This window comes from Gopherus flavomarginatus, chromosome 6 (genome assembly GCF_025201925.1).
Source record: "Gopherus flavomarginatus isolate rGopFla2 chromosome 6, rGopFla2.mat.asm, whole genome shotgun sequence".
Classification (NCBI taxonomy): domain Eukaryota; kingdom Metazoa; phylum Chordata; order Testudines; family Testudinidae; genus Gopherus; species Gopherus flavomarginatus.
In genome coordinates, this window is record NC_066622.1 from 18,999,785 (window position 1) to 19,026,217 (window position 26,433).

At 43.6% G+C, this 26,433-nt stretch overlaps 1 protein-coding gene across 1 annotated transcript in view; it reads left to right on the forward strand.

The window, feature by feature from the left end:
- Positions 1 to 26,433, forward strand: part of LOC127054438 (cullin-associated NEDD8-dissociated protein 1-like) — a 33,676-nt gene continuing 7,243 nt past the window's right edge. Inside the window, exons 1-10 of the mRNA XM_050960615.1 lie at positions 1 to 256; positions 4,878 to 5,021; positions 10,844 to 10,998; positions 13,043 to 13,166; positions 13,822 to 14,078; positions 14,716 to 14,821; positions 15,633 to 15,784; positions 18,720 to 19,012; positions 22,084 to 22,225; positions 23,555 to 25,057. Coding sequence (XP_050816572.1) covers positions 189 to 256; positions 4,878 to 5,021; positions 10,844 to 10,998; positions 13,043 to 13,166; positions 13,822 to 14,078; positions 14,716 to 14,821; positions 15,633 to 15,784; positions 18,720 to 19,012; positions 22,084 to 22,225; positions 23,555 to 25,057 — 2,944 coding nt within the window. The 5' untranslated portion in view covers positions 1 to 188. The remainder of the gene's footprint in view (positions 257 to 4,877; positions 5,022 to 10,843; positions 10,999 to 13,042; positions 13,167 to 13,821; positions 14,079 to 14,715; positions 14,822 to 15,632; positions 15,785 to 18,719; positions 19,013 to 22,083; positions 22,226 to 23,554; positions 25,058 to 26,433) is intronic.

A 26,433-nucleotide genomic window follows, 5' to 3' on the forward strand; every position in this document is an offset into this window, starting at 1 on the left:
GCTTTTCCAGCGATTTCTAAGGGGGGGGGGGTAGAGAGGAAACTCCCCTCCCCGCCTCACTGTGTCCCTTCTGTCGCCATATTCTCCATGCAGATCTCCAGCAAGCAGCACCCCGACTCAGGGCAGCACGAAACTTCAACACCCCCTAAAAAATCCAGGGGAGCACCTTCCAGGAGCTGCAGGGCAAGATGACTAACGTGTCCTATCACATCTCTAACCTCCTGGAGAAGATGACATCCACTGACAAAGATTTTAGGTAGGATCCCAGCTGCTGTTTGAGATTAGTTTGGGGGAGATGTTAAGTGCAAACCTTTAAGAGGAAGGAGATCTTGTTAATCGCAACACACTAGTTAGGGGTAGAAAGATGTATATATGCAAACCCATACAAGGGAGAGATTTTGCTGACTGCAACTAGCTCAACCCTCCTAGAGTGGAGAGGGGTTGTTTTATTAATTGCAGCTAGTACAAAACCCTAAAAAAGAGGAGATGCCAATTGCAAAATTCCTTAAGGGTCAGCTGCAATCAGTGCAACCCCACGCCCCCCAAAAGGTGAGGAATCTGCTGCATGTTCCGGGATTGTTTAGTAAACACATGAAAGCCCAAACTAAGGGCTCCGTGGTTGGTGATAGGGAAGCAAGCTAAGTTTTGTTTGTTTGTTTGTTTGTTTGTTTTTAAGTTTATCTTACAAGTGGTTAGAGGTTTTGCTCTTATTTTATAGTACTCTCTTCTCCCCCCCCCCCCCCCGCCAGAAATGAGGTCTGAGGGGCACTGGACAGCGGCAGCCAGGGGAGAAAAATCCTAATCAGCAGTTATTATCTGGAAAATATCTGCTGTGTTTTCTGTGCTGTTTAAGAAATATAAAAAGGCATATGAGGTCTTTTAAAAGAAGTTGGATGGTGGTGGTCCCTCATGGCTGGTTTATTTGTATGTGTTTGGAGGGGGGTAAACAAACCCACTTGGAGTTCAAATAAAGTAATAGTGTAGGTGAAGCATCAGTCATAAGCCACGAAAGTGAAGGGGAAAGTTGATATGGAGTAACACATGCAGTTTCTATTGGCCTGAGTAAATGATTAAGTAAAAGGGTAAGATATACTAACCTGTTAAAGAGGAACTAAGGGTCACTATTATCAGGTAAAAAGCAACGGAGTCCTGTGGCACCTTATAGACCAGGGATTGGCAACCTTTCAGAAGTGGTGTACCAAGTCTTCATTTATCCACTCTGATTTAAGGTTTCGCGTGCCAGTAATACATTTTAACGTTTTTAGAAGGTCTCTTTCTAGAAGTCTAAAATATATAACTAAACTATTGTTGTATGTAAAGTAAATAAGGTTTTTAAAATGTTTAAGAAGCATCATTTAAAATTAAATTAAAATGCAGAGTCCCCCCACCCCCGTGACCAGTGGTCAGGACCCGGGCAGTGTGAGTGCCATTGGAAGTCAGCTCGCATGCCGCCTTCGGCATGTGTGCTATAGGTTGCCTACCTCTGTTATAGACTAACAGATGTATTTGAGCATAAGCTTTCATGGGTGATCTTTTTACAGATCCAGACTAACACAGCTACTCCTCTGATACTATTATCAGGTAGTTAGGGGCCCAAAATATAGATTTTTTTTTTTTATGTTCAAAGAAAAACCAGAATTTAATATTTTGTAAATATGCATCTGCAACTTAAACATTGCAGCATTGTGCTAGAGAATCCTAAGTGAAACCGACTAGAAGGAAACATGCAATTCTCTCTCTTAATTGTCCAAAAAGAGAGAAATGCCCAAACTGAACAAATAGTTTAATAATGAGATAAGTAAATTAAAACAACTTCTATTTTAATAATCTCGGGGCCAAAACTATGCCCTAAGTGACTTCTGTTGGCATCAGTGGGATTTGTTCTAAAGTATCAGAGAGCAGATCTTAAAATAGAATTTGATCCTAAAATATTACTAGTAGCTTATTCCGATTTTTTTTTAAAGATTTTATTTTAATTAGAGGTCCTTTAAATTAAGTGGTAATTGTCCTGTGTGTGTATCGTCTTACCGTCCATGCATGCAGTTGGATTTTGAAATGCCTCTTTAAGGAGTACTTTAATTTTATTGGGCATGTTTTTGTCGTGTTTTATGTGCAGCATTTTGCCTTTGAAAAGTGTTTTATGAAGTTTTAGTAAAGTTTAGCACATGTACCCAAGGATGCGGATACAGTATTACACGTATTTGCTGTGCTCAGATCCTTTATTTTTAAACTATATTGGCATGTTGAGGAAATCTTTTGTTTCTGCCAAAATACTTCTCTAAATGAACCAAGATGCTCTACTGCTTTTATTCTTTTGGGTATACATGTTTCTGGAAAGCCAAATAAACCTTGTTAGACTTTGGAGTCAGTGGTATTAAAGGTGCTCTATAAATAAAACGTAATAGGCGTGTTTAAAAAATTTGCTGATTCACTATGAAAAATTTTACTCTATTGCAGTTCTGCAAACTGTACCCCTTCCCCCAGCCAGGATGGGTAATGTTTATGCCAGATAGGAAGGTTTGAGGTAGTTTATAAAAGAGTACCTATAAAATAGCATATTGCTGTTTTTGTTTACAGCAGTATAACTTCTATTTTGTCATTAAAAAAACCAGACATATCGTCTAGATTTTTTTTTCCTAATGAAGCTGATGATAGAGCAGCTTCATTAGCTCTTATTCAGGATCTTTACGTGTGTTTTCCAGCTTTGTGCAGACTTCCAATTTAAAGTGGAGCTAAATAGTCCTTGCTTAGTCGTAAATAAAGTCAAATATTGTTTAAATTGTAGATCAGTAATTCCTCTAATTCTCTCATCTTCAGTTTCTGGCTGGTGATAGAAGAGTCCAGCCATCTCTTATCCCAGATATAGTTATTTTGCTACTCGAGCACAGTCTTACACACAGACATGGCAAAACTATTGTGGTAGGATTTTTAAATGCTGAACGTGCTGATCAGAAGATTGATTTTTAAAATGTAGCTGTAGCAGCTTGTAAAACGAGAGAGAGTTATTTCCATTTACTCCCTTTTGGATATTTATCTGTATTATAAAATTACACTCCCTAATAGGGAGCTGCAATTCTAAGGATTTTCTGAACCTGGAGGCCAAATATTTGGTATCATTTGTGAAAAGATGTGCATTTGAAAGTCATCCATCTAGCTGAATGTTAGTTTTGTTAAACAAATCTAATTAGCTAGTGGCAATAAGGAATAGAATCATCATGAATGGCTGCTTCTCCACAAGTGGGATATGAGAAGGATCAATATTGGGAACTGTGATGTAGATATTGATGATTTGGGGTACTGGTAACCTGGAAAAATGTCTCTTTTGCACTAGTGCAGCTTCACTAGTGCAAGCAACAGTAGAAGCTGTAGAATAGGTAGTATGCCTTGTATCTCATAAGCTGGGATGGTAAAAGTGCCTACATCCTGACTACAGTACAGCTTTCAATATTAGTAGCATTGGTGAGGCTACACTGGTGCAGAAAAACACACATTTTCCCACTATAGAAAAGGCCTCTAAGGAGGAAGTAAACAAGATAGGAGGTTAAATTTGCTGATGATGCAACCATTCAGATTTTTGAAGACTACAAGAAACTCCAGAAGGATATAAACAACGGAGTGACTAGACTGAACAATAGAAGTTTAAATATAGCCTAGATCAGTATTTCTCAATGACCAGTCCATGTGGCGCCAGTCCCTGAGATCTCCCTGACACAGTTTCGGAAGGCAGCGAGGTGGTCCCTGGTATCAAAAAGGTTGAGAAACACTAGCCTAGATAACTTTAAAGTGCACTTCTAGTCTGAGGAGTGATTATGTAAAAGTGGCACTTTCTTTCTCAACAGATTTTCTCTCTGTGTAATCTACATACTATCTGCTTGTTTGAGTGATTAAAATAAGTTTTTACTCTGTCAACTTTGCAAGAGAGTGAGCTAGATTTTATTTTGTCTCGTGCATTATCAACAGAATTGTTAGCAAAGGTATAGCTGTTGAACCACATTCTGACCTCAGTTTTATAATTGTGCCTCAGAGTAACTGAAGGCAGAATCTGTCTGTCAGAAGTTTTATTAGTAGTAACAGGGCCAGCTTTAGACCAATTCCCTGGAATCGGGCCCCGCACCCACGTCTAAGAGGACCCACACTTTAGGCGCCTTTTTAATTTTTCTTACTCACCTGTTGGCGGTCTGGGTCTTCGGTGGCACTTCGGCGGCGGCAGGGGGGGTCCTTCACTCGCTTTGGGTCTTTGGTGGCATTTCAGTGGCCAGGGGTTCACTGAAAACCCGGAGCGAGGGAAGGACCCCCCCCCCCCCCCCGCCAAAGTGCCGCCAAAGACCTAGACTGCTGCCGAGTATTCAAATCGGGCCCCACAGCTCTTAAAGCCGGCCCTGACTAGTAATGATGAGTAAGCTAGAAAGAACCTATCTGGATTTTCAGACCCCAAGTTGATTTTTGCAGGACTAGCAATTAGAAAACACATTTTACTCTAGTAACCTGAGACCATTCATTCTGGAATCATTGAGACAAAGTATATGTGAAATGCCATGATACCATTTTTATAGAGTCATGTTTCAGAGAAGATTTGAGGGGAGAGAATAATTCAAAATTCTCCTGTGTCTTAGCTCACTTAGTTCTGAACTAGCTGAATTCTTGCCACCAATTCCTTCTGCCTGAGTTCCCCTACTTGTCCAAACCGGGATCGTAGGGGGGAGAGGGACTGCTTTCTTAACTAACTCACAGGAAGGTTGTGAGGATTAATTAGTGTTTAAGTGCTTTCCATATTTGTGCCATGTGAATACTAAATTTTATCCTCCACACTGATCTCTGTGCTGTGAAATGTATCTGTGTTTACATACCGGTCAACCTATTGCTGTTCCTTGTTTCAGATTTATGGCCACCAATGACCTGATGATGGAACTGCAGAAGGATTCCATAAAGCTGGATGAAGACAGTGAGAAGAAAGTTGTGAAAATGCTTTTAAAATTGCTTGAGGACAAAAACGGGGAGGTGCAGAACTTGGCTGTCAAGTGGTAAGAGCCTCTGTATGGGGTAATATGCATGTTAGCAGCAATGAAACTGTCAAATAATCCAGAAAATTCTTTAGAATAGAGCCCTAGGTATACGGTGTCTTATAGCTTCCACAATGCCAGGTTTACAGTGGCTCCATGGAGCCAGGTCCACGCTCAGAAGAGGCCCCGGCCTACTGCACTTGCACTGCGTCCCAACCACCCGCTCCTTCCTCCCGCCCATCACTTGCTCCTCGTGGCTTGCCCGCTGGCTGGCCAAGGGCTCCTCTACTCCCCCTGGCCCCACCCCCCGATCCTCTCTGCTCCCTGGCAGGACCCCAGTGCACCTCTGGCTCCAGGCCTGTGGGGCCCTGCCTGTCTCGCCAGAGCTGAACCGCCTGGGACTGGGGCAGAAGCCTGGCCAGTCTCAGCCTGGGGGATATGGAAGGCTTGTCTGGGCCCCTCCAGGCAAGTGTGTCTTGAGGGAGCCCAGCCAGGGCAGGCCTTGGCCTGGCTGATCTCACCACTCCTGAAGGGACAGAGCGATTCTCTGGCTGCGTTGCTGGCTCAGCCCACCAGACACAGTCACCTCCCAGCAGGGCTGGTGAGTGCAGCCGGGAGGTAGGGCATGGGGGAGTGGGTCTCTGGGGAGTTTGGGTGGGTGTGTGCGCTAGGCTGTGAGGGGGCAGGGAAGATGTGTGTGTTGGGGCAATAGGGAGTGGAGGTTCTGTGGGGGGTGCTGAGCAGTTGTGGTGGGGCTGTGGGCAGGGGAGTCCTGGGCAGGGGTGGTGTTATGCAGGGCGCTGTGCATTTCTGGGGAAGGTCTGGAGGGGCACTGGGCATAGCGGGTCTAGGGGGGGCCCTGGTCATAGGGAGTTGAGGGGTGGGAGTGTTGGGCAGGGAACTCTGTGGCATGGCATGGGCCCACTCCCTGAGGAGAAGGGGCATGCTGGCATCACAGGGCCACGGTGGGTCTGGCAACTGTCGGTTTGTGATTAGTGCCCTCCCAATGGGCTAGGCGGAGCAGAGCGGGGCTGCCCCTACCATGCCCCTGGCTGGCCCCTTGGTCTGGGGACTGACCTCCCTGCGCAATGCTCCATTTCGTCCATGGGGGCCCATAAATATGTTTGATGCCAGGCCCACAAAAGGTTAATCTGGCCCTGGCTTCCTTGAATCTTTCTTATGAATACTTGCTGTCTGATGTAAGGCAGAGACAGTCTCTAGTTATGGTGAGAGATGTGTGGAAAGGGGTGAATTGTAGGGATGCATGTATAATAGTTTTGTAGGAACAGTAGGTGAAACTATTGAAAGGCTTATATTGTAGATTTTGCCATATCTAAACTTGCATCCTTAAAATTTTATTTCTTCAGAGAGGGGTCCAGATCAAAAAATAGTTTGTGAACAATACCAAGCTTGGAGGAGTTGCAAGTGCTTTGGAGGATAGGATTAAATGACTTCCTAGGACGGAATACTGCAGAAAAGGGTCTGGGGGTCATAGTGGATCACAAGTTAAATATAAGTCAACAGTGTAACACTGTTGCAAAAAAAGAAAACATTGTGGGATGTATTAGCACAGGGCTTCTCAAACCGGGGGTTGGGACCCCTTAGGGGGTTGTGAGGTTATTACATGGGGGGCCATGAGCTGTCAGCCTCCACCCTAAACCCCACTTTGCCTCCAGCATTTATAATGGTGTTTAAATATATTTAAAAGTGTTTTTAATTTATAAGCGGGGGGTCAGACTCAGAGTCTTGCTATGTGAAAGGGGTCACCAGTACAAAAGTTTGAGCACCAATAATTAGCAGGAGTGTTGTAAACAAGACACAAGAAGTAATTCTTCCACTCTACTCTGCACTGATTAGGCCTCACCTGGAGTATTGTGTCCAGTACTGGGTGACACATTTCAGGAAAGATGTAGACAAATTGGAGAAAGTCTAGAGAAGAGCAACAAAAATAATTAAAGGTGTAGAAAACATGACCTATAAAGGACAATTGAAAAAATTGGGTTTGTTTAGTCTGGGGAAGAGAATACTGGTGGGGAACATAACGGTTTTCAAGTACATAAAAGGTTGCTAATCTGGACGAGGGAGAAAAATCGTTCTCATTAATCTCTGAGAATAGGACAAGACACAATCGGCTTAAATTGCAGGAAGGGCAGTTTAGGTTGGACATCAGGAAAAACTTCCTGTCAGAGTAGTTAAGCCCTGGAATAAATTGCTTAAGGAAGTTGTGGAATCTCTGTCACTGGAGATTTTAAAGAATAGGTTAGACAAACACCTGTCATGGATGGTCTAGATCAGTGATTCTCAACCAGGGGTACATGTACCCCCAGGGGTACGCAGAGGTCTTCCATGGAGTACATCAGCTCATCTAGATATTTGCCTACGTTACATAAAAATCACTAGCAAAGTCAGTTCAAACTAAAATTTCATACAGACAATGACTTGTTCATACTTTTCTATATACTATATCAGCAGTTCCCTCAAACTTGTGGGCAAGTTCATTTTAATGGGGTCACCAGTGTTAGACTCGCTGGTGCCCAGGGCAGAAAGGCAAAGCCTGAGCCCACCACGTGGGGCTGAAGCTGAAGCACAAGTTTTTAAGTGAGGTGAAACTTGGGGTACACAAGACAAATCAGACTCCTGAAAGGGGTACAGTAGTCTGGAAAAGCTGAGAGCCACTGGTCTAGATAATACTTAGCCCTGCCTGGAGGGCAGGGGACTGGACTGGAAGACCACTCAAAGTCACTTCCAGTCCTACGATTCTAGGATTCTATGATCACATAGTCAGTATCTTTAACAAGAGATTCCTTAGGATGCTGACAGTCTGGTTAGGCCCAACGTCTGATCTGTGTGGTCTATATAGAGCACAGGACTGGGATTCAGGAGACCTTCGTCTATTCCTGGATCATCCATAACTCTTTCTTTGATCCAGGCAAATCACTTAACTTCTGTGTCTTGGTTTCGCTATATGTAAAATAGGGATAACAGGTACTTTGAGATTCATGGACAAAAAATACTTACATTAGTGCTTAATGCTTATATTAGTTTTCAAACTTTTTTGTACTTCAGAAGAATCATTTGGATTTTAAATATCTATTTTTGCCTTGATCACAGAATTTAAAAAAAAAAAAGTTCCTACCAAAAACCAGATTACACGTGAGCTCACAGTGTTAACTTTAATAAATGCTAAATTCTGTCAGCAGGTCTATGCCTCACTCTGTCGTGGTTCTGATACACCAAAAAGGAAATAAATGTAGGTTCATACAGATTCTGCACAATTAGCATCACAACAAGCAAAAATACAAGGTTTGCCAAATAGACAAGGATAAAACACTGTAGGTAAAGATACTTTTTGCTTTTAGGCTTTCAGAGGATTTTATCAGCTATGGACAGTCATAAATATTGTAACAAAATACAGAACAGTGACACTTTCTAATATAAAAATTCTTAATAGTCAAATTGTTTACATGAAGAATTCTTAATCTAAGGGTTCCATTCAGTTGCCTTTGAAATCAAAGGGAAAGTTGCTTTTGCTTCAGTGGGAACCAGATCTGGCTCAGATTGTGTATCTCAGTAAACTTTAGTAAGACTGGAATATGTTGATGGAGGCCACATGGTGCTGCACAGGGTTTTGGACTCTCCGGAACAATTGGCATTCTTTCTTCATGAATTAGATAGACAACTGGCTTTGATAAGAGTCCCAAGGAAACAGCATTCATATGGTTTTACCATAATACAATACGGGATACTAAGCCTAAAATTCCAGTCCCAGTTTATATGAAGCATTAGCCTTCTTGAAAACTGAGTTTGTCTTACAGGTATTATCGACAGTAGCAAAAATTGTGGCAAAGGAATCCTCTTTCTGTCACCATGTTCACATAGTTAGGTTTGTAGCCAATTGAGAGAATACTATTGCTGAGTGTTAAGTCTTTGGGAGCTGGTCATCTATGTATTTTTACTTTGGAATAACAGCTTGGCAGCGTTTCTTTAGAACCCTGCTGAGCAAGATGGTTCCCTCCCTCGGCCAGCTGCTAAATTCTGATAACTTTTCCATATGGAAAGTGCAAGATACGTTACGTATCATATGTATTATTCAGATTGGATGCCTTAGTTTATAACAGAGGAAAGAGACCAAGTCTAATCTCTACATGGAAGATGGTGAGCACAAACAAACGCAGTGACTCCCTCTAACGTTCTGCATCTAAAATGGAATTCAAAATGGCAGTTGCTGTTCCGCATCAGACTGGGAGACTCCTTCACATTTAAAGGTGCATACCCAGAAAACAGTATGACATCATCTTTCATATACCACAGATTTCTTAATTGATAAACAGGTTACACAAAGGGGCGTGTTATGGATTAAGTCCCCATACTGTGTGATGTGGCAGGGTCAGCCCACAGGAAATAGTAGAAAATAGTTGGAGAACTTGATAGTTTAGCCAGTATTCAGGCCAAACTCAGATTGAAGTCATTCCCCAAATAAAGCCTGCAGAATCTGGCTCACGGTGTTTCTCTGTAAGCAAGATACTCTGTGAGTTACTTTCCCAGTGAGACCTGTGGAAGGTGGAAGAATGCAGTTAAGGCACAGGATTAAGGGTTTCTGTTGTTGATGCTGCTGCTGATTTGTGTGAGTTTGAGCAAATCACTTAAGCTATAGAAGTACAATGTATTATTACTATTAGAGTTGGGCTAAACATATTTTCTGTGAATGTTCATTTCAATAAAAAATTGAATTTTCTTTGCCTGTGTTTGCATTCCTTTGTGTTTTGTATTTTCTGAATGTTCTAGCAACCAAATTTGTTAGTGGAATGTTTGTGGAAACAACTAATTGCCATGACACTGTATAAAATATTCATGGAAGATGAATGAATTTTGAATTCAGAAACTTGAAACCTGATTTGAAGAGTTACATTCATCTGATTAGAGAACTGAGACGTTACTTGTCTAATCAAAACTAACTAACTAACACAGCTCAATCTTTGAATATCAAATATTTGAAACTAACTGCTTGTAAACACCCTACTGACAGTTATTGCACATGTAATTTTGAATAGTGGATTCATTAGAGAAAATCTCATGTTGTTACTGACATAAGAGAGGAAATTTAATAATGGATTTGGTTAATCAACTCTTGTTCTTACACTGTACAGAGGCAGAGTTCTCAGCCCACATAGCAGTGGGCAACAGGAGGTAAATTACACATGGAAATGTTAATGTTCTTTTTAGACTGGTCAGTTTTGGCACCTTTTAAAACATGACTATAGATTTTGGTGTTAAAAGAACTAACATGGCTGCTTGTCATAATTCAGTCTATTAGCTAGTAAACTGCACATTCAATTAAGAAAATCTTATTTGGTATAAATAACTTGGTGTCCCCCTCCATATTTCCAACAGACTAACTGATGTTCTCCACTATAGATCTGATAATGACTTCAGTGAGTCTCTAGTGATTTAGTTGGTGTTGGTACTGCTTTGAGCAGGGGGTTGGCCTGGCTGACTTCCTGAGATCTCTTCCAATCCTAATCTTTTATGATTCCATTGACTTCAGTGGGCTTTGGATCAGACGCTTTCTGATGTGCTAACTAGCTGGAATACAAAGTATGATGAGTATAGATTTCTGACAGACCATTTGACATAAGTTTTGGATTTTAAACATGTTTCAGTAATGATGGCAGTGTTTGCAACAATAGATCTGGTGCCCTCTTTATCTTAAAGAATTCTGAAGGACTACATCTGAAATCCAAGACCAACCAGATCATCCTTCCTTTGACATGAAGTGTAGTTTCTAGAGAATAGCATTCTTCACATTTGGTCTGTCTTTTTTTTTTTTTTTTTTCCTTCTGTAGTTTGGGCCCTTTGGTCAGCAAAGTGAAAGAATACCAGGTAGAAACTATTGTGGACTCTTTGTGTACAAACATGTTATCAGACAAGGAACAACTTCGGGATATCTCCAGCATTGGTCTGAAAACAGTCATCTCGGAGCTGCCTCCAGCATCTACAGGTAAAATCCCTCCCTGAAATACAGTAAAATCTACTACAGCCTTTAGGAAGCAGAATTCAGAACCTGGAGTTTGATGGGATTCCCTCTACCCCTGCCCAGTGCTGTTTGTAATTCCTTGGCCCTGTGCCCACCATTACTATGTAATGAATAAAGAGTTGAAGATGGTAATAAAATTGATGATTAAAGATAAGACTCAAAACAAAACCCTAGATCTGATCACCCGCAAAATGGGGGTGCTTGAAATCTGAACCTTCATCTTCTAATGTTTGCAAATAACCTCTATCTGCATAATAGCCCGAAATCATAAACCCTGGATTCAAATGTTGTTGCTTGGGGCCATCATTGAGAGAGACTATACTAAAGTCTAGCAGGGCTGCTCCCTGTCTGGTTTCCACAAATGGTGAATCTAATGTCTTCTGGATTTTAGCAGCATAGATACATTCACTACCTCCATGTACAGTGTTTCGCTGCCTGTGTCTTTTTACTATTGACAGCCTCTCCAGGCTGCCTCTTCTGCCCAGTTTCTACAGCCATGGGACAAAACAACGTATTGAGCTGGGTTTCCAGTAAACACAATAGTAGTTCTTCAATAATATATCTAAGTGCACAGAGATTTGTGCTGTCTCTTCAGCCGTTTCTGTGCTTTGATGCCATCTCTCATGCATCTGACAACTTCCCCTCCTCCCCCAAGGCAGCGTTACTATCTTTGACTTTAAACTGGCAGTTGTACTCGCTGGAATTATGTTTCATGCAGATAGCTTTCAAGCTCTGTTTACAAACTCTGCTAAATTTTAAATACTTGAGAGCCATCGTTTTAGAGACCTTTCATGGTGTTTGTCACATGAACTGAAATAGTCCTATTGTAGTACACTTCTACCCTGATATAACGCAGTCCTTGGGAACCAAAAAATCTCACCGCCTTATAGGTGAGACTGTGTTATATCGGGTTTGGTCTGGTATGCTGTGCCGGACTGGTTTCCCCAGCGTTGATTTAAAGGGCCCAGTGCTCCAACTGCTGCGGGGAGCCCCAGGCCCTTTAAATCATGGCCAGATCTCCGGCAGCGGGGCTTGGGCGGGGATTTAAAGGGCCTGGGGCACTGCGCAGCAGCTGGCGCCTCTGGCCCTTTAAATCAATGCCAGAGTCCCAGCACAGATTTAAAGGGCCCAGTGCTCCAGCTGCTGTGGGGAGCCCTGGTCCCTTTAAATCACTGCTGGATCTCTGGCAGCGGGGTTTGGGTGGGGATTTAAAGGGCTTGGGGCTCCCTGCAGTGACCAGAACCCCAGGTCCTTTAAATCACTGCCAGAGCTCTGGCAGCGGGGCTCAGGAAGGAATTTAAAGCGCCGTGGGCTCCCCGTTGCTTGACTGCATTATATCCGAATTCGTGTTCTATCTGGGTAGAGATGTAACTGGGAATAGATCATCTGAGCCGCCTTCTCAAGAGTTGGGCCTAGTACTCCATGTGTGAGGACAGAAGAGGGAGGAAGGGAGACTTCATTGCTTGCTTCTTTCACTTCTGACCCCACTCCATGTGGACATTGGTGCTCCAGTGTTGGACTGAGGTGGGGAGGTGATCGGGGTTGGAAAAAGTGGAGCCAGGAAGCAGGTCTGCCTGCAGCATGTTCCTCTTGATGCAGAAGTTAACGATGTTCCTAGCAGCATTTACTTCTGTTCTGGGCCTGCACCCACCTCAGGGAGGTCATGGTACTGCCTGGGCAGAGGAACCAATTGGAGCATTGCTTTTCAGGCAGCCATCTTCCTAGGAAATGGAGGAGCCTAGACATCACCAGGGAGAAGCAGCCTTTTCCAACATCCCAGACTGTTTCCTCTCTTCTCCACAAGGGTAGCATTATTTGACAATTCCACTCCCTTTGCTTTCCTTTGGTGATTTTTGACTGGGAGAGACCATTGTGGCCCATAGGAACTTAGCCACCTGCTGTGGACAAGTCCACATGTATGCTGCTGTGCCTTATGACCTCTGAATATCAGGGAGGAAAAAGTGGATTTGAAAACAAAAAGTTGACCAAAGGTCATCTCTGTTCTTAGGTTCCACCATGACAGCCAATGTGTGCAAAAAGATCACAGCCCAGCTAACTGGAGCCATTGGGAAACAAGAGGATGTATCTGTGCAGTTAGAGGCTCTTGACATCCTGTCAGATATGTTGAGCAGGTATGAAAGGATTTCCTCCAAGCAGCTATGTGTGGCAGGGGGCTGCACAGTGTGTTTGTTTGTTTGTGATTTTTGTGCTACTTTGAGGACTAAAACATTGAAGGATTGGGATTGGTGCCAGTTGGGAAGTGTCTGGGCAGGTCTGATTACCCAGCTGAGCTAAGAGAATGTACATGTGTATCTTTCCAAACTTGGAAGGATACTGGTAGCATTGCAGGATCATAAGGAACTCCTGGGGAGGTGAGAAGGGAAGGGCAGAGAGAAGGAAAAATATATTTTGGCACGTATGACTTGGTCACACACACTTTTTTTTGGCTAGCGGTTTCTCTTATTACATAACGCAAGCATAACTCAGAATGACAGCATAGTAGGTAAAGTTGTCAGCTGCAGTCAGAATTTTATCACCAAAAAACCTGGGCCATGCAAAGGCATGTTGTCAAAATCAAACTCTTGTTTCAGGGACAGGGGAGAAATAGTCACTCCCTGTCTTAACCAGAGCAACTTTAGATTTAATCTAGAACACACACAGTTTTTCTAGAAATGTGCTTGTCCTCATTTATGTAGCTTTCTTTTTTTGCATTTCAGTTATACCAGCTAAGAGAGCCTTCATGCTGAAGATCTAATTCCTTTGTGTGTGTTGCCTCTGTCATTGCAGGTTAGGGGGGATGCTTTACACTTTTCATTCCTCCATCCTGAACTGCCTCCTTCCTCAGCTCACAAGCCCCAGATTGGCTGTGCGTAAGAGAGCCATCATTGCTCTAGGCTATCTGGTTTTGACTTGCAATGGGAATATCTTCTCAGAACTCATGGAGCACTTGCTAGCTGAACTGAAGAGGAACGAGTCTACTTCTACCACAAGAACGTACATTCAGTGTATCGCGGGTATCAGCAGGCAGGCTGGGCACCGCACAGGTAGGTCCAGTAGCTTGGAATGATATCTAGAAAGACACACGCACGCATGTTACATTTTAAAGCTGCTCCTTTTTAGATATAAAAAGAAACATACCTATTTGGTTTTCTGGTGTACTAGTAGTTAGCACTCTGCAATTCTTTGCAGGGTTCCCGCTTTTGGTTCTCAGATCTCCACCCCGAACTAAGGGTAAAGCACACTGGATCTCGGTGCTTGGCTGTGCTTCTATAGGATCTTTCATTTCAAAATCTTGCAGTACTTCCAAAACACTAATTAATTAATCCTCACAGCGCCCCTTTTTGGAAGCTCAGCATTATTAACCTCATTTTACACATGACGAAATGGAGGCACAGAGTATTCAAGTGACTTGCCAGAGGCATTAGCTGATCTGGGATTACACTCCCAGAGTTCCTCAGACCATTAGATCATCTTTGTCTCTCCAAAAAACCTTTTGTATGAACAGGGTGGTTCTTCTGTTGAAATTGTTTGGCAGGCTGTTCATGATGCATAACCAGTGAGATCCAGGTAAAGAATCCTCTGCCAGGCACTGGAACTGACTGGCTGGTAACTAGGTTCTCACTTTACCAGTCCGCTCAAGGGGGGAGCAATTTCCCTTGCTGCTTACTTTGTCTCTTTCAGGAGAATATCTGGAGAAGATCATCCCATTAGTTGTTTGTTACTGTAACGTGGAAGATGATGAGCTGAGGGAATACTGCTTTCAGGCCTTCGAGTCTTTTGTGAGAAGGTGTGTGCCCTCGAGTAATCTGTGCTTTATTCCTGTTTCATTGCCCTTCTCTGGGAAGTGCATGTGCAAAGGGGTCTGAGGAAAAACTAAACTGAGTGACATATTTTCCTAAATGCATTATTGTGGGAAAGACAGAGATACAATATCAGTCCAGGAACAAAATCCATCCCTACAAAGTTGGGCTATTCATCTAGCATGTTGAATGTACGAGGTATTTACCAAATATGTGAGAGAATAGGTTCTTATCCAGGAGTCTACAATGATATTTGTAAATGATACAGGTATCGTAAGTGGCTGTTTAATACCCCCTCTGACTGAACTTCACTTACTGCTGGTTCTTGGAGAACATTTGAGTCCTTCAGGTGGCTGGGAAGGAGTTGGCTCAGACTTTTGATCTCTGTAGAAGGGGTGGGAAGTGGGAATGGTGCTCTTGAGAAGGGACTGCTGTGCAGCAGTCTTCATACACTAATTCTGATGAGATGGCTGGCCTTGAGGAGAAGAGTTAGAGAGCTGCCTAAGGAGGAGAGGTAGGACTGAACTTGTGGGGGGCATTTTTGTTGTTTTGTTTTAAAGGGAGAATCCCAGGTAGTCGAGAATGAGAGTCTGAAGCTCACTTCTTGGAGTCTCATGTGGGTACATGACCCTGCTTCATGCACTATGGCAAAAGGGAAATTTTGCTGTTGAATGCATTTCAGTAATACGTATGTATAGTTGTGTGAAACACTTTGGGATCTTGTGGGATGAATTATGCTGATTGATATAAAAATTACTTATTTCCAGTTAATCTTAGGCTTTGTTTTTGTCTTGCTAGGTGTCCAAAGGAAATTGGCCCTCACATCCCTAGTGTGATGGGATTGTGCCTGAAGTACATTACTTATGACCCAAATTACAACTATGACAATGAGGAGGAGGAGGAAGAGGAGGAAATGATGGAAATTGAAAATGGGGAGGATGAAGACCAAGGTGCCTGCTTGTGAGGATGACTATGCTTAGTAGAACTGTTGACATAGTATCCAAGGGGTCCAGTTCTCCCCTCCCCACTCACACTATATGGCATTACCTTCTTCCTCACAATGTCTGCATTGACCCAAACTAGAGTACAGCTGCTTAGTTCTCTCAGTGCTGTAATTATAATTTCCAAACCTGGGACTTTACTGTTGTGTCTTTCCTGATCCACGTGTCACTGGCATCTCTTTTCATGAAAGGATGGCATTTGCTAGAATTGACACCATAAACTAGCCTGGCAGAGAGCAAGACTGAAGAGATGCTGCATCTGCTGTTGTCAGTGAATGCAGGTGTCTGTCACAGAATGCCCACAGTTCACCAGCCCTAGCACTGGTGTATCTCGATTAGCTGCTGCTCTGCTGCTATGATTGCCCAAATTCAAAAGAATCCCCCCAAAATGCCAGTGCTGGTTGCAGTCTGCTAAATGATGCTCAGACTTCCATTTCCTGCATTTGAGTGAGGCTATTTTATATGCATACTGCAAGCTGGCAGGCATCAACTCTGTCTACACAGCAGCTGGGAGGGTACTTCCCAGCATGGATAGACAGACAGTGCTACCTCTGCTTGTGTGCTAAAAATAGCAGTGTGACAGTGGTGGCATAGGCAGCAGCTCAGGCCAGTCAGGTGGGATTGTATTCAGGGGGCCAGCCTCAGGCACCACTTACGCTGCTGCAGCCACACTGCAATTTTTTGGTGCTAGCTCAAGCAGAATAGTGCACGTCTTCCTACCTGAGCTGGGAAGCATCCTCCCAGTTGCTTTGTAGACATTTCCTGGGGCTCTTGGACCCTCCCCTGATGGTCTTTTATTTATCTGCTGGAACTGGTGACTTTAATGCAGTTGCATGTCTGTATTCCTGCTTGTAGGGATTGTTTAGTACTAGCAGCTCTGTCATGTGTGAAGAGGGGAACTCCTAGTAGCCAATATGCAGATTTTGAATACATCCTGCTGAGGCACTGTGTACCAAACTCATACCCAAACAAAGCAGTGTAAAACAGGGCCGCCCAGAGGATTCCTGGGGCCATTGGCGGCAGGCAGCTCCGGTGGACCTCCCGCAGGCATGCCTGCGGAGGGTCCGCTGATCCCGCGGCTCTGGTGGAGCATCCACAGGCACGCCTGCGGGAGGTCCACCGGAGCCGTGGGACCGGCAAGCGGCAGGGGGGCCCCCCGCGCTGTGAAATGTCCAGAGCTGGCCCTGTTCGGCGGCGGGGGGCCCTTCTGTTCTGGGACCCGCCGCCGAAGTGCCCCGAAGACCCGCGGTGGGGGTCCCCCGCTGGTGAATTACCACCAAAGCGGGACCCGCCGCCGAAGTACAGCCCGCTCTTCGGCGGTATTCGGTGGCGGGGGGCCCCCACCGCAGGTCTTCGGGGCACTTTGGCGGCGGGTCCCTGAACAGAAGGGCCCCCCGCCGCCGATTTACTGCCAAAGACCGGGTTGCACTTCGGCGGCAGGTCCCGCTTTGGCAGTAATGTGATGGCGGGGGGTTCTTCCGCCCCGGAGCAGAAGGACTCCCCCGCCAGCGAAGACTGGGAGCGGAAAAAGCTCCGGGGCCCGGCACCGCAAGAGTTTTCTGGGGCCCCCGAGCGAGTGAAGGACCCCACTCCAGGGGCCCCGAAAAACTCTCGTGGGGGCCCCTGCGGAGCCCGGGGCCTGGGGCAAATTGCCCCTCTTGCCCCCCCCCCCTTGGCGGCCCTGGTGTAAAATAGTGAAACTTAATATAATCCAAAAAATAAAAAAGGTCTTGCTACCTTCGGGCTGACATTGGCTACAACTGCCACCACCTCTGATCCAGGTCTTTCTCAGTAGCTTCTTTTTAAATGAGTGGGGTAAGGGATAGATCGAGGTGGGCATGTGGAGAAAACAAGTTTCATGCTCTAGGCTCAGGTCGCATCAGTTGTGCACTTAATACATTTCAGGTATTGAATGAGTTCCACAATGTGCCAGTTCTGTTGCTGCACAGGGTATCATGACCAGGGGCAGCTCTAGATATTTTGCTGCCCCAAGCACGGCAGGCAGGCTGCCTTTGACGGCTTGCCTGCGGGAGGTCCCCAGTCCCGCGGCTTTGATGGCAGCCTGCAGGAGGTCCGCTGAAGCCGTGGGACCAGTAGACCCTCCACAGGCATGCCACTGAAGGCAACCTGCCTGCCGCCATCGCGGCGACCGGCAGAGTGCCCCCCACGGCTTGCCGCCCCAAGCACACGCTTGGCATGCTGGTGCCTGGAGCCGCCCCTGGTCATGACTCAGAGTAGAGCTAGAATAATTCAAATGGAAAGTAAGGCACAAATGTTTAACGGTGAGGGGAGTTAACCATTGGAACAGCATCCGACGGGATGTGATACCTTTTCGAGATCGTATGCCTTTCTAAAAGAGCTCCTCCTGCTCATCCACAAGTCATGGGGTAAAATGCAGAAATTGTGAAGTTCTGTGACCTGTATTATTCCTCATAATGGATTGCCCTAATGGTTACTTCTGGCCTTAAAATAAATGGAACTCAAGACCTTATCCCCCCTTCAAAACACAAGCCCTTACAACATGAGCTAAAGTGGACTCTCCAATAGCTGTAGTTAACAGGGAGACCTTCAGGCACTAGAGGTCCATGGAATCCGATACATAGTGAATCAGTCAGACATTTTATCCACCACAGGGCAGCGGTGACACATACGAGCCACTATAATGCACTGGGTTCTGATGACTGGCTGTGGAAATTGTCCAGAATAACCCAAATCTGATTTTTCCCAGAAACGTTAATTATTGGCATCTGTTTATCTCATGTTCACTTTTGAGCTCAATAGGAAGAGAAATGACCTGCGAGAGGGAAAGTCGGGGGCATGTGGTGATTCTCTACTTGTGTTTCTCTTGTAATGTGGTGTGTTTTTCCCCACTCACTGTTTCCAGAGAGTGATGACGAGTACAGCGATGACGATGACATTAGCTGGAAAGTTCGCAGGTCTGCGGCTAAGTGCCTGGAAGCCATTGTCAGTACCCGGCACGACCTCCTCCAGGATTTCTACAAGACTCTATCCCCTGTTTTGATTGGCAGATTCAAGGAAAGAGAGGAGAATGTCAAAGCCGACATCTTCTGTGCATATATCTCTTTGCTGAAGCAAACCCAGCCCATACAGAGCTGGCTACATGCTTCAGATGCAGGAGGCAAGGAAGAGATACCCCTCACCATGCTTCAGAACCAGGTGAGTGAGAAAGAGGTATGCAGATTAAGTTGAATAGTAGTGAAAAGAACTGGAAGACACGTCATCAACAAATATGTGCAATAGCTGAGCCAGGCAACATGTGCAATAGCTGAGCCAGGCAACATGGCTACCAGAAGGATCTTGTCTCTTAGTAAGAGTAGTATAAGGAAGGTGGAAAGCTTTCCCCCCTGCTTGTTTGATTCTTGGATTTATAGACATATTTCAGAAGATCTGTTGTTTTCAGGTCCTGTGTCCGCTCCAGATTTTCAGTAAGGTTGTAAAATTGTTGACATCACATAGTCTGTGTGTACACATGGAACGGTTAATGTATTTTCCAGCCATGTGGAGGAACTCTACCACAGACAGAACTGTAACACAATTTTCAAGCTGTAACTGAGTTCTGGTGTGATGGTCTTGTTGTGTAGATCGGATGGCCTAACTGTGCCTGCATAAAAGGGTTAGCCAGTCCTCTTATCTCACAGGTCATTGTGTGGGAGAACATCCTGAAGTGCATTATGCCATGTGAAAATATTGACAATCCTCTGTTGTGCCAGAAACAGAGGCAGAATGGGATATCTGCCCAGGTTTACCCAGAATGGGCTCATATTGTGCAGGATGGTAGGAGGGGATAGACTTATAGGGTTGCGCCAGGAAAAATACATCTGTGTTTAATGTGTGGAATCACGCATACAAGCTGTAACCATGAACATGTCACATCCTGGTTACACCTAATGTATCCCAGTTCTGTCTGGATGCAATTGAAATCCATGCTAGTAGCTGGACTACACTGGGTGTTGAATTCGGTTCCAGCTAAACTGGTTTCAGACACTGTCTGGCCAGTGCCAACAGAGTGAGACTTTTTAAAACAATTGCGTTATCTGGAATTGTACTTATGAATGAATGAAAGATCCATTTTACAACAGGGCTGTGTCTACATTAACTATTTTTGAGAAATCTCCCTCTAGTGCAGCTCCCCAGGTGACAGTAAGAGTGAGGGTGCAAGTGGAGTTGGTGTAATGATTCAGAGCAGGTCTAGAAAACGTGATCAAAATGCTAAAGCCTCATCAAGGGTAGTTTCTCAGTCAAAAAAACAAAAACTGGAGTAGATGAGGTCTTGAAGAAGGGGGCAAATCCTGGTGTAACCAGATTTTTAGACCAAACAAAAAACTCAATGTGCTGAAACCATTTTTAACTGTCCGCATGGTTCTACAGTTTGGCTCTGGCTCTGGCCACCCAGCCCAGAATTATAGCACCTTCGAACCCCATTATGTCAGCTTCTTAACAGTTGCTAAACTTGGTTAATTTCATAGTGTAGATAGGACCACAATGTTTAAATGGCTGATGCTAGCATGCTCAGTGACAGTTTCCTTGACCATTGTAGACGGACCTATCCCTCATGTGATCCGTGCTAGGAAAGCTATCTGACCCACCTCCACCACTCCCACCCTATGATTCTCAGAAAAATATCAATCCATGCCGGACAAGGAAGCCATGCTAGAACTATTGTACCAACAGCCATTTCAACTGTGTTTCAGGATGGTTAACACTAAGCTAATCATAGTGTGGCCACTCCCTTAGTGATCACCGTGACTGTTGGTAGCTCACAAGAGGAAAATGTGCTGGAAGAATGTTAACTCTTGAAACGTGTACTTTTAAAATTAGCCATAGCTGAAGCATGGTGGCATGTTTATAATTGTTTGACTCCTATAGCAGCGACAACAAACCAAAAGAGTGTCCTGAAGTGAACCCAGGGCCATTGAGTGGGATAATGAGTCATACCTGCACACTGCTGCGAAGGGATTTGCAGACACTAGTGTACCACCTCAGTCATTGTGTAAAATCCATCGGCTGTTGTGGCAATTGCTCCAGTTAAGCAGACGTGTCATTGTTCAGGAACTCATTGAATAAATTACTGCACAAACATATTAGATTTAGGCCATTAGAAGTCAGATAAATTTCGGATACAACGTATAGGTGTGGCAGGGCATTAACACTATCGGGCTCTGATCATTACAGGAACCATTAGCTAGTGTTTCATAATATCTTTGTATGCTTGTGTTCTTGTAACTATGCAGGGTACATACTTCACAGTTAATTGAACTAAAAAGTTAGAAGCCATGGCTTTTTTACCAATTTTTTAAATTCTGAAATACGCTAACGGGCTACTGTCAACATAATGTAGGAATCCCCAGACCAGACCGGGCTCCATCTAGCCAGTATCCTGTCTCCCATAGTGGCCAGTCCCAGGTGCTTCAGAGGAAGATGAAAGAAATACTGTCATCAGTTATTAGGGAATAAGGTGCTCATGAGAACCTCTTGCTAGCCCACATCAGTTAGCGGTTGTCTTTTACCCTGAAGCAGAGGGATTTAGATCCTTTCCAAAATGTAGTTTTCTGCCCATTTAATGTAACTGATGTAACTAAATTCAATATTTAAAAAAGAAAATATCTGTATGGCTAATATACCTCGTCCTGTAATTGCTTCTGTGTGGATGGGCTTTGCTGGAGCTCTGCAGAGGTCCAGTTCTTCAGTTCTAAATGCAGGATCAGGTCCTTAAATTTCTTTCAGGATTAATATCTAACTTCTAGCCTACTTTTCACCAGTTTGTTTAATTTTGCCCTTTGTTCAACTGAGACTGTTGAAACTTGACTGGTCAGTTTCACTTCCGTCTCCTTGTTAGAGAAGCATCCAAGCTGATCACTAAGCAATGCCACTGTGTTTTGAGGTAGTGGCACTAGAGGAGAAGCTTTTGCCTTAAAATATTTTCATAGAATTAAAAAGAAAAAACTTAAAATATATGAATAGAAGAGTTTAAATAGCCACCCCTTCGTTCCACTCTCTCTTTCTCTCTCTCTCTCTCACTCACTCAGTCCCTAATTCACTCTCCAGAGTCTCCCTTTACTAAACCATTGAACATATTCATTTTTGATCGCTCTCTCTTCTCACACTGAATTATTAATGTGTGTAGCTAAGCTGGGTAAACTGCTTTGCTAGCATAGCTCTGTGTCAAAAAGGCCAGGGTTACCTATGAGGCATTTTTTTGTTGTTCTTTTTGCTTTCTAAAACTGCAGGTTCCAAACATCATCAAGGCCTTGCACAAGCAGCTCAAAGAGAAAAGCATCAAATCGAGGCAAGGGTGCTTCAGTCTCCTTACAGAACTGGCCAATGTTCTTCCTGGCTGCCTGGCAGATCACATCCCGGCGTTAATGCCTGGTAAAACTGGTTTGTTGGCTGGGAGATGGTAGGAAACGGTTGTCTCAGTTTAAAGGTTCCACTTTCAGTGCTATAAGGTTTCTAAATGACGTGTTTCTCTTTCCTGCCTTTTTTTAATTTCTGGATATGTATAAACACTAAAAAGGGACAGGGTCTGCTCCTGCTGCCACTGGAGTCAGAAGTCAATTGACTGAGCTCAGGATTGGGGCCATAGCGGTGACATTTTCTATTTCTCTTTTAATCTCATGGAATGTTTTACAAATGTTTATTGGGAAAGGGTTTTATTTGCAGGCCCACAAGTTTTTTCATCCAACTTTCCCTCCTTGTAAATTAGTGAAGGGTGAATATCCAAGAATGTTGAAATACTCATAACATTGAGGTCTTACCAAGACCTTGGGCTTGTCCTTACTGTAAATGTTTAGGGAAACTGCCTTTTCAATGCCCCCTGACCCTGATCATCCCATGACCTTCAATTTCTGTATGTTTACATGAGACAACAGAAAATATGAACAATAAATTGTGTTGGGGGTGGTAAATGGGACTCTTGGAAATACCGTACTGATGGCTCATCCAAAAAACAATTTTCAGTCTATATCACAGAAGTTAGATATGGAAAAGACCCACTAGTGCATTCAGTCTAGCTCTCTGCCAATGCAGGATTATTCTCTAAAGTACATTTTTTTCTAACATTTTTGTCCAGTCTAATTTTGCAAAAACCAAGCAGTTGTTTCCACTCCTTTCTTTGAGATTTTCCATAGCTCAATTCCTCCCCAGATCACCCTACAAATACTGACAGGTGGTTTTTTAGCCATCCAGTTAAAGTGCCTGTAAAATACTTTTGTAGCTCTCCAGTGCAGCCATGTGGACTGGCTATTTTCTGACTTGTCACTTAGCTGAAAACATAAACAGCTACTGTGAGAATGCATGTGTATCAAGTTACATCTACACTAGGAGCTTTTGACAGCAGAGCTCTGTTGGTCAGGAGTGTGATGAGGTATAATCCCTTAGTGACGTAGCTATGTTTCTACCTGTATAGATTGTTTGTTTGTTTGTTTGTTTGTTTTCTTGTCAGGAGTGGCTTTACTATATTGGTACAAAGCATAGCTTTGTTGTTATAACTGTGTCCACAATAGTAGTGCTTTGTGAATATAGTATTTTGGGATTCCTGTATTGGTGAAGCACTCCTAGTGTAGACATGGTCTCAGTGGGGTGGAGCAAAGGAAATTATTTGGATTTGTATCCAACTATTTTAGAATTTGTCTTTTTTTTAATCTTTGTGAAATCATTTGAAGAAATAAGATAATATATGTTAATGTCTCCCCTGAACAGGTATTATTTTCTCCTTGGCTGATAAATCCAGCTCCTCCAACATGAGGATTGATACACTGTCTTTCCTTCATGTTCTTCTCTGCAATCACCAACCAGAAGTGTTTCATCCCCATATTAAGGCACTGCTACCTCCAGTTGTGACCTGTATTGGAGACCCCTTTTATAAGATCACATCAGAAGCTTTGCTGGTCACTCAGCAGCTTGTGAAAGTTATTCGGCCCTTGGACAAATCTTGTGCATTTGATGCCAAGCCCTATGTGAAAGACCTTTTTTCTGGTACTCTAAAGAGATTGAAAGCTGCTGATATTGATCAGGAGGTGAAAGAACGGGCTATCTCTTGCATGGGACAGATCGTCTGCAATCTTGGAGACCATTTAAGTGGTGATCTCCCGCCAACCTTGAAGATTTTTCTAGAAAGGCTGAAAAATGAAATAACCAGACTAACAACCGTCAAAGCATTAACCTTAATTGCTAGTTCTCCACTGAAGATAGACTTAAGGCCTATTCTAGGGGAAGGATTCCCCATTCTAGCTTCCTTCTTGAGAAAGAATCAACGTGCCTTGAAACTGAGCACTCTGACAGCTCTGGACATATTAATTAAGAACTACAGTGATAGCCTCAAGCCTGCTATGGTTGAGTCTGTGCTGACAGAGCTTCCTGCTTTAATTAGTGAGAATGATTTGCATGTTTCTCAGGTGGCTATCGTGTTCCTTACTACCTTAGCTAAGGTTTATCCATCTTCCTTATCCAAGATAAGTGGTTCAGTTCTTTGTGAACTGTTTCAGCTTGTCCACTCCCCTTTGCTACAAGGAGGAGCACTGACTGCCATAATAGACTTCTTTCAAGCTTTGGTTATAACAAAGACAGCCAACATGGGTTATGCAGAGCTGATGAAACAGCTAACGAGCCCCATATACTCAAGTCCTGGTGGGGCAGCTGTGACTTTACATAAACAAGCCTATTACTCTGTAGCAAAGTGTGTGGCAGCCCTTTCATCAGCATGTCCAAAAGAAGCCACCAGGGTAGCGAGCCAGTTTATTCAAGATGTGAAGAACCCCAAGTCCAGTGCTGCTGTTAAAATGCTAGCCTTCCTTTCGCTGGCAGAGATGGGTCGCACCATGAACCTAAGTGCTCAGAAGGAGCTCAAAACAGTAATACTGGAAGCATTTGCTTCTCCCAGCGAAGAGGTGAAATCAGCAGCTTCCTATGCTCTGGGGAACATCAGTGCTGGAAATCTTAAGGAATATCTTCCCTTTATGCTGAAGGAAATTGGAAGCCAGCCCAAGAGACAATACTTACTACTCCATTCTCTAAAAGAAGTCATCAGCTCCTCCCCAGCAGATGGCCTCAAACCTTACGTGGAAGACATTTGGGCTCTGCTTTTCAATCATTGCGAGTGCACAGAGGAGGGGACACGAAATGTAGTTGCTGAATGCTTGGGAAAACTGGCCCTAGTGAATCCGTCCCAGCTGCTGCCCAGGCTGAAAAAGCAGCTGTCATCAGGTAATGGGAAGGAGAGAATGCTTCCTGCTTCTTGTTTACAATACCACCTGAAAGTGAGAACATGCGTTCGCATGGCACTGTTGTATCTGGCATTGCAAGATATTTATGTGCCAGATGCACTAAAGATTCATATGTCCCTTCATGCTTCAATCATCATTCCAGAGGACAAGCCCCCATGCTGATAATGGGTTCTGCTCGATAACCATCCAAAGCAGCGCAGACCGACGCATGTTCATTCTCATCGTCTGAGTCAGATGCCACCAGCAGAAGGTTGATTTTCTTTTTTGGTGGTGCAAGTTCTGTAGTTTCCGCATCAGAGTTTTGCTCTCTTAATATTTCTGACAGCACGTTCCATACCTTGTCCCGCTCAGATTTTGGAAGGCACTTCAGATTCTTAAACCGTGGATCAAGTGCTGTAGCTATCTTTAGAAATCTCATATTGGTACCTTCTTTGTGTTTTGTCAAATCTGCAGTGAAAGTGCTCTTAAAATGAACAACATACTGAGTCATCATCTGAGACTGCTATAAGATGAAATATATGGGAGAATGTGGGTAAAACAGAGTAAGAGACATACAATTCTCCCCCGAGGAGCTCAGCCACAAATGTAATTAATGCATCATATTTTTTTTTTAACAAGCATCATCAGTATGGAAATGTCCTCTGGAATGGTGGCTGAAGCATGAAGGGGCATATGAAAGTTTAGCATATCTGGCACGTAAATACCTTGTAATGCCAGTTACAAAAGTGCCATTCGAACTCCTGTTCTCACTTTCAGCTGACATTGTAAATTGGAGGAGGGCAGCATTATTGCCCGTAAATGTAAACAAACTTGTTTGTCTTAGCAATTGGTTGAACAAGAAGTAGGACTGAGTGGACTTGTAGGCTCTAAAGCTTTACATTGTTTTGTTTTTGAGTGCAGATATATAACAAAAAAATCTACACTTGTAAGTTGCACTTTCGCAATAAAGAGATTGCACTACAGTACTTGTTTGAGGTGAACTGAAAAAATATTATTTCTTGTTTGCCATTTTTACAGTGCGAATATTTGTAATAAAAAACAATATAAAGTGAGCACTGTCTACTCTGTATTATTGTAATTGAAATCAATATATTTGAAAATGTAGAAAAACATCAAAAAAATTTAATAAATTTCAATTGGTATTCTATTGTTTAATAGTGTGATTAAAACTACGCAAAAAGAACAAGAGCACTTGTGGCACCTTAGAGACTAACAAATTTATTTCAGCGTGAGCTTTCGTGAGCTACAGCTCACTTCTTCGGATGCACAGAATGGAACACACAGACAGGTGATATTTATACGTACAGAGAACATGAAAAGATGGAAGTATGCATACCAGTTTCCTGTTGGTATGCA